The sequence below is a fragment of the Mytilus trossulus genome, unplaced genomic scaffold (assembly GCF_036588685.1).
Source record: "Mytilus trossulus isolate FHL-02 unplaced genomic scaffold, PNRI_Mtr1.1.1.hap1 h1tg000331l__unscaffolded, whole genome shotgun sequence".
Classification (NCBI taxonomy): Eukaryota; Metazoa; Mollusca; class Bivalvia; order Mytilida; family Mytilidae; genus Mytilus; species Mytilus trossulus.
The window spans coordinates 1-14,134 of NW_026963328.1; the positions used below are offsets into that span (position 1 = coordinate 1).

The 14,134-nt window shown below is 38.2% G+C and overlaps 1 protein-coding gene and 3 pseudogenes across 1 annotated transcript; all 4 read right to left on the bottom strand.

Moving 5' to 3' along the window:
* Positions 1-4,970: 4,970 nt before the first annotated feature.
* Positions 4,971-5,435, bottom strand: LOC134701763 (NADH-ubiquinone oxidoreductase chain 6-like). The gene has a single exon (XM_063562891.1). The coding sequence runs from the start codon at positions 5,433-5,435 to the stop codon at positions 4,971-4,973; it is 465 nt and encodes a 154-aa protein (XP_063418961.1).
* Positions 5,436-7,030: 1,595 nt separating this feature from the next.
* LOC134701764 (ATP synthase subunit a-like) lies at positions 7,031-8,216 on the bottom strand (annotated as a pseudogene).
* A 9-nt stretch (positions 8,217-8,225) lies between these two features.
* On the bottom strand, positions 8,226-9,040 carry LOC134701762 (cytochrome c oxidase subunit 1-like; annotated as a pseudogene).
* Positions 9,041-9,119: 79 nt separating this feature from the next.
* On the bottom strand, positions 9,120-9,806 carry LOC134701765 (cytochrome c oxidase subunit 1-like; annotated as a pseudogene).
* Positions 9,807-14,134: the final 4,328 nt, after the last annotated feature.

Sequence of the window (14,134 nt, forward strand, 5' to 3'; positions counted from 1 at the left end):
CACCCTAACAGTGTCACCCCCTCCGCCCTGACATAAGTCCCCTCCTCCAACGTCTATTCTAAACACTCAGTTTTATATGAAAAAAAACCATCTCACACACCCCTTAACAGTAAGCCTTTTTTTTGCAGCAAACCCCTGCCTAAGCCACTCTCATACAGCCTCTCTAGTGCCCAACACATTCAACAATCTATCACTAAGCAACACACTCATTTACATAAAAAGAACCCTTTTTATAAGTTAATCAGCCTATTATACAATATTATTTATGTCATTACAGATCCGTCACAAAGTATTGCTTTAGCTAAAAACTCGCTCGCTTAAAAGAGACCTTAAAGCTATGCATAAGCTTTTGGGTTAACAAACCCAAAAACTTCAATTAAAATAAAGCTTCGCAGGGTCTTGTTGCTCTTCTTTTACACACAGGCCTCTTCGCTTTACCCTTATGCAAGAAGTACTAAAATTTATTTGCCCCACTTTACTTCAAGTAAGCTTTTTATGAGGCAATCGTGTGCATTTCTTTAGAAAGATAAATTCTAAAAAACCTCAGTGAGATGAGCCTAAAACTAATTAACTCCTCTTAAATTGTTTATAAAGAAAAGCTTTAACTTTTTCTTTAGGAATCAAAGTCCTACGTACTATAATACTTCTTTATAACACCTCAGAGCAATAAACTACTTTTGAGCTTAGCTTCATCAAAGCAACTGGGCCATCCCCCACGTACAACTAAGCTAGGAAGAATTTGTAGCTCTCAGTTATATTAACATTAGCAACTAAACACAACTTAAGAGACAGGCTATCTGGCTTGAGAATAAGAATCTTATACCCTAAGCAAATTACTGGGATTTTCAATTAACAGCTCAACATTCTAGCTTAATTTATTCACCCAGCGTACACTAATTTCATTAAAATTTTTGCCCAGAAGGCAAATATAGTAATTATTGCTATGTAACCATCCTATAACCAGCACATTTAACAGCCTAACGCCACGTTTATTTACATAAAAAGGCCCTATACAATATTGTCTATAGCACTCAGATCTGTGACAGAACATTGCTTTGCTTAAAAACCTTTTATACGAAACTAACTCACTTAAAAGGGACCTCAGGACCAGACATAAACTTCATCACTTGTAGTCTTTGTAAGTTTATAACCCACCTAACCCCCTTTTAGGCGTGTTAATATTACATACTATTGTTAACACTTACTTTTTAAGACGCTCACAACCTTGTTTACAAGCTCACGCTTCTACGTTTCACAATTTTATTTAGCTTCATTTTGTTGCTGCACACCACATTTTTGTCACCTCTATTTAACCTGCTTTCCTATTTCCTCCCCTCCAGATCAGCCCCCCCAGGCATTAGTGTGTCATTTTGATTTTATTTTATTTTTGATTTACTTTTTTGCTTAGACTTTAAGTGACCCATGAATTACGCTTTGGGAACTTTCATATGACTTGATTTCTATTTATTTTTTGATTTTAAGATACAGATAGTCTAGTTTTCAAACCCCAAAAAATCACATGAGCAACCAAAATTAGGGCAAACGAAAAAAATTAACACCTTAGATCCATTTCTCCTGCAGTTTACAATTAACCACAGGAAGCAAATAGCTTTAGAATTTAGGTTTAAGTTTGTTTTTTTCTACCACTAATTAGGTTAAGTCTCACATGACTCTGAAAAATGCTTACTCACTGTAAAGGGTTCAAAACCTTATCTACAACAGGTTGTAAAGCATAATCTAAAACAAGTTTGGACAGGTATGGGCATTCGCAACTAGATTTTCAATAAAATACACAATGTCAAGTAAAATTAAGTTTTACTTTGACTTATAAGTTATCTTAACTAAGGGCTTTTTACATGCATCAGCAACAGGGTTTCCGTGTAAAAGGACAGGAGAACAGGCCTTGCGGTCACTGTACCGGCCGGTAACAGGAAATGCGGTACACTATAAAACCTCATTCTTAAGGTTTCCACAGTGTTTGGTTTTTTTTTGTCTGTTACTAGCACAAATCCATTACACACCGCCTTTTTAGAACCCTTGTTTTATTCTTTAGGTGGGTGATTGCTGCTTTTTGGCTGCATTAATAGACTGTTTTATTTTTTACCTAATTTGCAACCCGTTTTAACCCTATTTTTTAATAAAATAGCAATACTAATTTTAACAAGAACCAACGACACGCCCTACCGCCACTAATTGGCCTTCAGCTTCATAAAAGGCAACCCTTTTTATAAACTAATCAGTTTATTGCGTAGCATTATTTAAGCAATGACAGAGCCAGGGCAAAGCGTTGCTTTAGCGAAAAAGTCCTTTCGTACAAAATTAGCTCATTTTTAAAAGAGGATAGAAACTGAACTAGCTCACGCCGTTCTGAACTCAGCTCATGTTAGATTTTAAAGGGCGAACAGACCCACCATTAGAGCTTCTACGCCTCTAGGATATCTAAAGCCAACATCGAGGTCGCAATCTTCCCCTCCAATACCATCTTTCGGGAGAAATTGCGCTGTTATCCCTAGAGTAGCTAGCCACACATATAAAGTTAGGAAATACGAGTTAGATTTATATAATAGTGAAAGACTTATTTTCACTGATCTCCCATCAAAATCGTATAAGAGCCAAAAACTCCAATTAAGATAAAGCTTCATAGGGTCTTGTCGTCCTTCTTTTACATAAAGGCCTCTTCACCTTAAAGTTAGTTTAAATTAAATTTTCAGACACAGCACCTTCTTCGTTAACCCTTTCATACCATCCTTCAATTGAAAGGCAAATTATCGCGCTACCTTAGGACGCTCACGTTAACGCCGCCGTTTACAACAAACATTACTCTAGTTGCACTGGGCAGGGACTACCTTTTACTTACATCAAAGGAAATGTTTTTGTTAAACAGTCGAGAAGTTTAGTTTGCCGAATTCGTTTAAAAACTTTTATTTAGCCTTTAGTTTTTTAAGGTAAAACAAAATAGTAATACCAAATAAATAATATTTTTACTCGTTTTTATCATAGTCACTGGTCCTACAACCATAGGCTTATTTTAAAGTAAATGAATAACCCAATTAATCTTTTTTCCCCATCTGGTTTTAGTTAAAATACACTAATATCTAAAGCCAGTTTAAAGCCTATAGAAACCCAATTTTTTTTTAACATCAATTTTAGTATTTTTCAGCTTAACCCAAAAAATTTTACCCCTTAAATAGTTAAGGAAAATGCTTACACATCTTTTTAAGCCAACCAGATATCTAAAAGCGCGAATAGTATCTAGCCGCTATTCTTTAGTTTAATTAAATCTCTGCCACGATTTCTTAACTCAAAAAAATAACTCTCTTTTATTCGGGAAAATTAAATTCTTAAACTTGTCTTGAAAAACCCTTATGCAAAAGGTACTAAAATTTATTTATACTATTTTAATTCAAGTGCACTTTTCACAAAACAATTATGCACGTCTCTTTAAAAAAGATAAATTATAAAAAGCCTCAGTAAGAGGAATCTAGAACTGACAATTCTAAGTTATATATTAACTACTTTTAACTTATTTATGAAGAAGAAGATTAACTTTTTCTTTAGGAATCAAAGCCCTACTTACTACAATTTTTCTTTATAACGCTTCGAAGTTCTAAGTGCCAAAAAACTACTTTTGAACTTTGCTTCATCAAAGCAACTGGATCATCCCCCACGTGGCACTAAGCTTAGGCCTAACTAGACTATGGAGAATTTGCAGTTCTCAGTTATATTAACATTAACTACTAAGCACAACTTAAGAGAAATACTATCTGACTTAAGAATGAAAATCTTATGTTTTCCCTAAACTACTTAAGCAAGCCAAAGCAAATTACTGCGATTTTGAATTAACAGCTCAACGTTTTAGCTTAAACTATTTGGCCAGCATACACTAATTTCATTAGAACTTTTGCTTGGAAGGCAAATATAATATTATTTACTATATATGCATATTATAGCCTAGCAGCAACTTCCGTTACTGCTACCTTGTTACGACTTTTCACAGGTTTCCCCGCGAGCGACGGGCGATTAGTACTCATCTGATTGTATTCAGGGTAATTTTATTTTTAACCCTTACTTACAAGTCCTTCTTCAAAGGCAAGTTTTCTTATCTTATTTGTCTACTTAGTTGAGCTACCTTTTAGTAGCTCAATCTTTGAATTATTGCTTAAGTTACATCTGTATCCCAGATTAACCTTGTCATAAGCTGCATGTCAATCTGAATTATTTTTGAAGTTGTGCTACATGGGCATATAGCCAATTCTAGTAGCTGCACCTAACTAAAAGTAACTTACCTTACCGAACTCAGCAAGTAAAATAAGAGTTAGCTTCAGTAATAACCAAAAATTTTACCCGGACACTCACCATATTAGAGTAAACAACCATACACACGCACTAATAAGACAAGGCTCAAATGTAGGTGGGTTATCCTTTAACACCCAGGATCCCCTGTTTTCTATCTCAGACACCGCCTATTTATTTCTCTTTGACAACCAAATGTTTAGTTAAGAGGAACTTTTGTTTTAAACTATGGATAACAGGGTATCTAATCCTGGTTTCACTTCATAGATTCGTTAGAAGCTCACTAAAACTTTAGGAATATAACCACAAAAAACCGTTAACATTACACTGCACCTATAGTTTTTTTATAGTTTTATAACACAACATTGACTCTAACCAATCCGCTTAAATTTATATTCGAACTGAATCTAACCGCGGCTGCTGGCATTCATCAATTGACCCCGAATTTGTCAAAAAGCTGGGTTAAAGTTTCCTTTATTAACCAATTTTCCCCACTGATGTTGAACTTGCACTTAATTTGTTCAAGCCCGCATTTAGAATCATGAGAAGCATTTTGCCCATAAATTTAGGGCCATAATCAAACCCTCCTACAGATTTGACACAAGGTACTAAAGTATCCATCTTCCTCATTTTCAATGAGACGCTTTAATTAAGCTACTGTATCTTCTATTTTAGGTTTATTTTACTCTTCGTAAAGGCACCATGGTTTTTATGCACAAATACGACACCACTAATATTACAAACAGTAACACACCAGCTATTAGGATATATAACCTTAACCCGCTTCTTTCAGCCATGAAACTTAGAAACAAAGACCCGCTAATTTCTCTGTACTCGTAATTCATAAGACCCATAAGGACCGCTCTGGCACAACACCTTCTGACGAGAACCATAAACTCTAGATTAAAACGATACACTTCATTGGGGTAGATCCTTAAAACATACAAGAACAGGACTATTACACCCCTAACGTAAGTTAGGAACAATAAGAACCCTAACAACCTTCTAACCTCCAGTGCAACCTCCACACATGCAATTATAGACCCCCTCAATAGCACTAGCCCTAAAGAAATAGGTTGCTTGGCAATTAAGACAATCGAAAACACAGCCATCAAAATTACACATATGACTATAACTCTCATTATATAAACATAATTAAGCTTACGCCCCCCGCTACCACCAGCCCTCATACTACCAGCTGGTAGGTAAAATAATTTTTCTGAACAATTTCATTCAAACAGCTGAGTTGACCTAGTCCCTTATGGGCACCTTGAGGGCCCAATAGCTCTAGTCAACCTTGATCCAGACTTTGAGCTACCATCCTGGACCCCTTAAAGAAGGCCATTTTTCTGGGGTGGGAGGTTAGCCTCTCTATGAGCCACATTCTCAAAAAGAATCTTAATAGTTTGGCTGACGACCAAGGCTTAGACCCTAATTTTCTAAGCACTCCTCATCACAAAATTAACCCTACAAAGGGAATAAGAAATACTCTGACTCTCTCATATTTCTCAAGAACTACTACAAACCCAAACCTCTCTATTTTCCTCCCTAATACCCCTCCTAAGATAATAGCCCCAATATACAGGCTAAGAAAAGGAGTTTGTATATTTAAGTGCTCATTAATCCGCAAACTTCTGCTATTAACGTAATTAGACCCAAGTATTACTCTAAATACAATCCGTGCCCTATAAAAAGAAGTGAAGATTAAACCTGTTAGCTCTAATAAATAGCACCCATAAGTTATTCTTCTGTCTATCATTCTTAGCTCAATTATTAGGTCTTTAGAGAAAAACCCTCTTATAAACGGGGCCCCTCTCAAGGACACAATTGCAACCGTTATTGCACCCATTCTTACCGGTAATCCTTGCCACAAGCTTCTTAACCCCCGGATATCTTGGATTCTTTGGTTTCTATGAATAACACCCCCTGCGCCTAGAAACAACAAAGCTTTAAATACCGCATGGGTTACTAAATGAAAAAAAGCTACAGACGGAAGAAGGATTGAAATCGAGAATATTATTAACCTTAACTGCCTCAAAGTCGAGAGTGCGATTACCTTTTTTAGGTCAAACGCAAACACAGCCCTTGACCCCGCTAATATTAGAGTAAATAGTCTTAAGACTATAAGTATTTGAGTCACAAAGGGATTAGCTCTGATAATATAAAAAGAGCGAAGAATCAAATAAACCCCAGCTGTCACCAATGTCGAAGAATGCACCAAAGAGGAGACCGGTGTGGGTGCCGCCATGGCAGCAGGTAGCCATGCGCAAAACGGCATTTGTGCGCTTTTAGTTATACCTGCAAGAACTACCACAAACCCTAAATTAACCCATGTCTGCACTGGGTGGTATATATAAATTAACCACCCCCCTTCTCTTAAAAAAATAGAAACTCTAAAAAGTACAAAAACATCCCCAATTCGATTAGTCAAAGCTGTCAACATAGCCGCAGATAACCTCTTATTGTTCTGGTAATAAGCCACTAATAGGAATGAGGTGAGCCCTAGCCCGTCTCAACCAATTAAAAGTATTACTAAATTAGGAACTAAGATTATAAACACTATAGACAGCACAAACAACCATACTAATCCCATAAACCGCTTGTAGTATGGCTCTCCAGCTATATACCACTTGCAGTAGGTTGCTACACTTCCTCTAATTACCAAAACCGTCCCAACAAAGACTATTCTTACGCTATCTAGTAGAACTCTGAAGCTAAATGAGAGACAATTACTCTCTCAAACAGTAACTTCCAATAAATAAGCTTTTCCAAAGGTCCTCCCTCTAAGAATAAATAAGTATCCAATCAGAATCAGTAAAAGTAACCCTAAGTTACTTTTTAATTGTATGATACTATTTTTACGAGCCATCTCTTAGTAACCTTGACATCAAATCGTCTCCGCATAGTCGCATCACCATAACCAGAAGGGCCAAGCAAATTCTGGCTTCGCAAACAGCTAAACATAGAATTAGTAAAATTAACCAAAACTGATTTATTAGAAACACATGGGTTACAAACAATAAGCCTAGTCTTATTATTTCAAGCCCTACAAATAAACACAAAAGGTGTTTGTTTATACGGAAGATTACAAAACAGCCTATACTTATTAAGAAAACTCCTAGGAATTTTATTCAAATCATAGCTTTAAAACACATAGTTTTCTACGACTTACAAGGCCGTCGCTTCAGCAAAGCTTTTAAAACTACCTACCTTCTATGATCCTCCGTATAGAGACACAATAAGACACAAAAAATATAACACTGAATACACGCGATTGCAACTTCAGCGGCTCCAAAAACACCTCCGCCCATTATTAACCCTTTAATACCCCCAACTCCTGTAAGCAGCCTTCTGCTATTTAACCAGCTAACTACTAACTCTCTCCTGCATATAGTTAGAATTACTTTACCAGCTCCCAGATTTAGTGTCAGACGTAAAACTAATGTTAAAGGGCGAAGTATGCCACTAATTAGCTCAACCACTACTATAAAAGGCACAAGGATTAACGGGCAACCTGTTGGAACGAGACTCATCAACCCCTGCTCAAATCTGCATAAAAGACTAGATAAAACTAAACAAGTTCAAATAGACAAAGCAAAGGAGAACCCGAACACAAACTGCCCTCTTACAGGGAAAAAGAATGGAAAGTTTCCAGACAGATTTAGTATCAGAATTATCATGAACAGACCCCTTATTACTAGAGGAAACCCAGATAGCTTTAGTCCCTTTCCGTTCAATCGAATCATCGAATAAGTAAAGGATAGCACCAAACTCCGAAAAGAGCTCGTACTTCTACCCTTAGTGTACACGTCTCTAAATAGCACGGTTATTGGCACTATAGAAGACAGCAACCATAACGGCATAGACAACCAAATTAAGTTATAGCTGTGAGCATCAAATCTAGAAAAAACATCTATTAACATGACTTTAAATTATTGATTACGCGATTTCTTATAAATATAAGTGATACACGTGTTATAAGGGTTAGTTCACACAAATGGCAATTGGCTATAAACATGCTTCCTTCCTGGATAAAGGTCTCGGGTACCTGCTCAGTCTATTTCACCACATAAACCCCCACTAAATACAACCCCTCGCTGGCTTACTAGAGCCTCTCATAGAAGGAACTTAAAATATATTAGAGACCCAAAAGACACAGCGGACCCATAAGAAGACACCCAATGTCAGTGAGCATAAATATCAGCGTAGTCTATATACCGTCGAGGCATTCCTCTTAGGCCTAAGAAATGCTGAGGAAAGAAGGTAGTATTTACCCCAAAAAATATTGCTATAAAATGGGCTTTCCTCCATTTCTTATTAAAGCATACTCCAACAAAATTTGGCAACCAATGGTTAAGACCACAGAACACCCCAAACACCGCCCCTATTCTTAGCACATAATGGAAATGAGCCACCACATAATATGTGTCGTGTAGAGACACATCCATAGAAGCCCTAGACAGTAAGACCCCTGTTAGCCCTCCCACGGTGAATAAAAACAGAAACCCAGTACTTCAGTAGGCGGCAGGCTTTATTTTGAATTTTCTTCCTGCTATAGTTGCCAGTCATCTGAATACTTTCACCCCTGTTGGAACAGCGATTACTATAGTTGCGGTAGAAAAATAGCCTCGAGTATCAACATTAAGACCTACGGTAAACATGTGGTGAGCCCACACCATACACCCTAACCCTCCAATTCCGATTATTGCGTATACTATCCCAATTAGACCAAAAACCGCTTCTTTTCCAGAGCAATGCATAATTACTTTTGATATCACACCAAAGGCAGGTAGAATAAGAATATACACTTCCGGATGCCCAAAAAATCAAAACAAATGTTGGAACAAAACGGGGTCCCCCCCTCCTGCGGGATCGAAAAAAGTTGTGTTAAAGTTTCGGTCAAACAAGATTATTGTGATGCCCCCTCCTAGAACCGGAATTGAAATAATTAAAAGAACTGCAGTAACTCTAATCCTTAAAACATAAAGCTCCGCTCGTTCTCCTTTCATTTCTAACACTGGCATATTTTTATTGGTCCTAGCAAAGTTAATAGCCCCCACTAGAGAGCTGAGCCCAGCTAGATGTAGTGACACAATAAGAACATCCATCCTAGGGCCCCTATGATAGGGGTACACAGATAAAGGGGGGTAAATAGTTCATCCAGCACCAACTCCTTTATCCGTTCTAAAGGACAGTATTAGTAAATATAGTGCATTAGGAGATAGTCAATAACTTAAGTTGTTTATTCGCGGGTAAATTATATCTTTACCTCCTACTAGCAGAGGAATCAACCAATTACCGAAAGCTCCAATTAAGATAGGTATCACAGCAAAAAAAATTATTATTAAGGCATGCGTTGTAACCACCACATTATAGAATCAATCTCTTTTTAAGAACACTGCTCCAGGATGCCCCAGTTGCATTCGGATCATTAACCTCAACCTTGCTCCAAACAACCCTCCTCAGACTCCGCTATACAGATAAAGGGTTCCAATATCTTTGTGATTTGTTGATCACAGCCATCGACGTCACCAGGACTCCACTTCTCCATAACCCCCTACTTCTTCCTTTTTTAGTATTTTTATCATTTTATTTATCCTTACTTAGAAGCCAATCATCTAGCCTTATTAGCCCTTAGAGCCGCACTAGATTTTAGCCTCTTAATATTTTTTTCCCTATACGCTATAGTAAGATATGCCTTTTCAAACCTTCTATTAGATCCTTGAGAACTTTCATTGGTCCCATACTTCCTTAAGAAGCACTCTCGACGTGAAAACCACAGGTACACACAATACACTTCCAACAGCAAAAGTAAGCCTCTTACAATCACCTCTCATCAAAATTCGTTTCGCATAAATGCCACTTCTAGTATTAACCTACTCATTCCAAAGACCCCTCACGATATTCGTGGTAGAGACCCCCAAACAAGATAAGAAGGAAACCCCTTGAGGACAAAATCCCTAACACTCTCTTACCGTAAAAGAACATGTAGGCAAAAGGTATTAACAGCACTACCTCTACATCAAACACGACGAACAAAACTGCTACTAGAAAGAATCGGATAGAAAAGGGCCTCCGAGCTCTTCCAATAGGCTCAAATCCACACTCATATGGACTGCACTTTTCTCGGTCTAGACCCCGCTTTTCCCTTAGTAGCATAAATAACCCCGTAAACAAAAAAGACACAATGCAGACAAACGCAACTCTTAACCCCATAACCATTCTTCTAGAAAACTTATGGAAGTGTCTTTAGCTCCCAAAGCCAATATTTTATTTTAAACTATATCTAGCTAAAAAAGGGTTGACACCACTAATAGCCCCACAACCTATCGTTCTTAAATTAAACTACTTTTTTATAAGGAAAAATGGTACAAGCCATTTATAACAAAGTTAGCAGCCCTATTATGTTAATTAACTTCCTCACTTAAGAATGAAAACCTAGGCTTAATAATTAGATGCAAACCAATCCTTTTTTTTAAAGTACCATTCTACAAAAAGGAGGTAACAACTACCTATAGTTATGTTTGAAACAAAATATTTTATTTTAAATTACCTTTTTATCATACTTTTGTGGTTTTACCCACTCTTTTTGAGCCGAAATCAAAACGCCCCTGGCCTAAAAGCAGTTTCTAAATAAATCTCACCAAGATCAATGCCCCCCCTGCTAGGTTAGCCCCGATCACTATCCTCCACATAATCTTGAATTCTGCTTTGTTTTTGTCTACTAACCTTTTTATTACTATCCTATAAAAAAAGTCAATGTAGAATTTTAGCCTGATTACTGAACCTATAATACAAGCCACGATTACAGCCCTTCCTCTCATTAGAAACACCAATACTTTCGCTAGAAAGCCAAGGAAAGGAGGCATCCCCATCAGTATCAGTAACCCTATACCCCTCGCGGCTCTACTAATCTGACCGCCCATTCTTGTTTTGTTTATTATTGAGCACCCATAAAAAAACAGCCCTACCGACAGCGAGTAAACTGCAAAATACCCTACAAAGACTACTCTTGACCATGTGAGCCCTAACAGCATTCATGATGTATGCACAAACGACGAGTACGCGCTTATTACTCGTACTGAATTCTGGTTAAGGCCCCCTACTGCCCCAATTCCAGCTATCAATACAATTACTACTCACAACCCCTTAGAGGGTATAATTATTGATAAAAAGACAAGGGGGGCGACTTTTTGCCAAGTTAATATTAACCCTCTTGCTAACCATCTGCTGTTCTTAATAATTGAAGGGACCCACGAATGTAGCGGGAAAACGCCAGATTTTAACACTGTACCCGCCCCCACTTATCACCAGCCCTCTCACTACGTGCTGCTCTATCAAGGTTACAAAACCCACTAGTATCAGAATTGACCCCGTTCTTTGTACCACAAAATATTTTACACAGGGCTCAGGACTATAGTGACCATCAGGGTTTATAATTACAAGAAATCCATACAGATTTAGCTCTAAACCGAGTCACACCCCTACTATCTCTTCTCTTCTAACCCTAAGAATTGTCCCGATCAATATTACCCCTAATCTCACTAATTTTATAGGTCTTACCACAAAGCTTACCATTTCAAGTAAAGGTTACTTATAACACTTGAAAATCATAGGTCTTCTGTCCTTAATTAGACTACTTTACTCAGACTAGTAAGCGCTTGGAATCGCTTTGGTACTTGATTTCAAATCAAAACTGTTTAACTAGTCTGTATGACTCCTATTTTTAACCTTTTAAATGGTCAGGAATCTTATATCAGGACGGAGCATGCTCTTCTTGAATGTACGCATACCACGAAGGCTTTGCGTCTGGGTACTTAAACGTATAGACGTCCCCGTCTCATATTTTGAACCACCACATGTATAACCATCCTCCAAACCACACATATACTAAACATCATAATGCTACCCATACCACATCTACGAAGTGTCAGTACCAAATGCAAGCCTCAAAACCAAAGTGCCGTTGACTGGAAAACTCCCCACGCCATAGTCGGACTAACCTCACCATTAGTCAAAGAGTCCCCACAACTACGTGCATTCCATGAAACCCAGTTAGTAAATAAAACACTCTTCCATACACCCTATCTGCAATAGTGTATGAGTTTCAGTAGTATTCTCGAAGTTGCACTAGGAAGAACACAGTCCCACATAAAATTGTTACCACTAGGCCAATAAATGGCCCAACATCATAATCCTTCAAACGCATTCTCTTATGGGCTTGAGTTACGAATAACCCCCTCCTAATTAAAAGACCTGTCTCGAACAGCCTTGTCGACGACGGGTTTGGCGTGCGGATCCCTGGAGGGGGTCATCGCATCCCTAGTTCACACGAGGGTCTTAAGGCATTATGGAAGAAAGTCCAAAAAAAAGAAAAGAAGAACATTACTTCAGACAGAATAAAAAGGGCAACTCCATCACGAAATCTCTTGATTACGAAGCGAGTATGAAACCCAATATCTCCCTCACGAATTAAGTCTCGCCATCATCTAAAAGTTCTCAATAGTATACACCCCAACCTCATTCCTATTAATAGAAATCTGGGAGTTCGATGCAGTCACAAAATTAACCCTACCGCTATTCCGTTTGCCGAGATAGCCACAAAAAAGGGCCACGGACTTGGACCTGGTACATAGTAACGAGAATAAGGATTACGATTCATTGTTTAGGGTATAAACATAAACATAAAGTTCAGCGGTATCCAATGAGCCGCCAGAACAAAAACATCACAAACTCTTCTCAAGTTTAAGGACTCCCTGTGTGACACCCCCTTCCCGTGACAACAACTTCCATATAGGTATAGTCTAAAACATGCCCTAATAAAGCTTATCAGACCCAGGATAAGCAGGAACACTCCACTTATTCACCCTCCCACGCCGAAAACGAGGATTTCCCCAAATAAGTTTAGACTAGGAGGGGCTGCTATGTTGCTTGATCTTAACAGGAAACACATTAAGACTAGACTTGGGCAGACTAACAAGCCCCCTTTATTTATTACTAGCAGACGCGAGTGCCTCATCTTATAGATAGCATTCACATACCTGAACAAACCTGATGAACACAACCCATGCCCGATCATAATAATAATGGCCCCCACTACCCCTAATACCGTGTTGCTAAGCACTCCTAATAGCACAAGCCTCATATGCGCTACAGAGGAATATGCTACCAAACATTTTAGGTCCACTTGCCGTACACACGCTAATCCTGCGTAGACACCTCCTGCCAAGTTCACCACTAGTAGCAGCACAAAAAAAACGCTTCTAAGCCTTATTTGTATAACTATTATAAATCGAAGCAGCCCGTACCCTCCTAATTTTAGTACCACCCCGGCCAATAGCATCGAACCGGCTACTGGGGCCTCTACGTGAGCCTTAGGTAGTCACAGGTGAAATGGATATATTGGTAGCTTGATAAGAAACCCTAGAATGTATAGCCATCACAATCTCATTCCCCTTTTTTTTACTAGCCTTACCACAGAACTTATCCTCCTCCTCAACCCTCTAATATAGAGTTCTCTTACCCCCCATAAGAAAAAAAGAGATCCGAACACCGTATAGATTACTATATACCCCCCTGCCTGTAAACGCTCTGGCTGATAGCCTCAGCCTACAATTAATAACAACAGAGGGGCTAGCACACTTTCAAAAAAAAAAAAAAAAAGAAAGAACCTCCTCACCCTGAATCTTATCACTAAAATTAGGCTGATTCTGATAATTATTAAATTAAATCTTGCTTTCCGGTGGATCTTAACCCTCCTTAGGTAGGAAAGAATTGCTACAAATAGAGTTAGTGTAACCATTAACCCTATTACAAAGTCTGTGGTGTACAACCCGTTCAA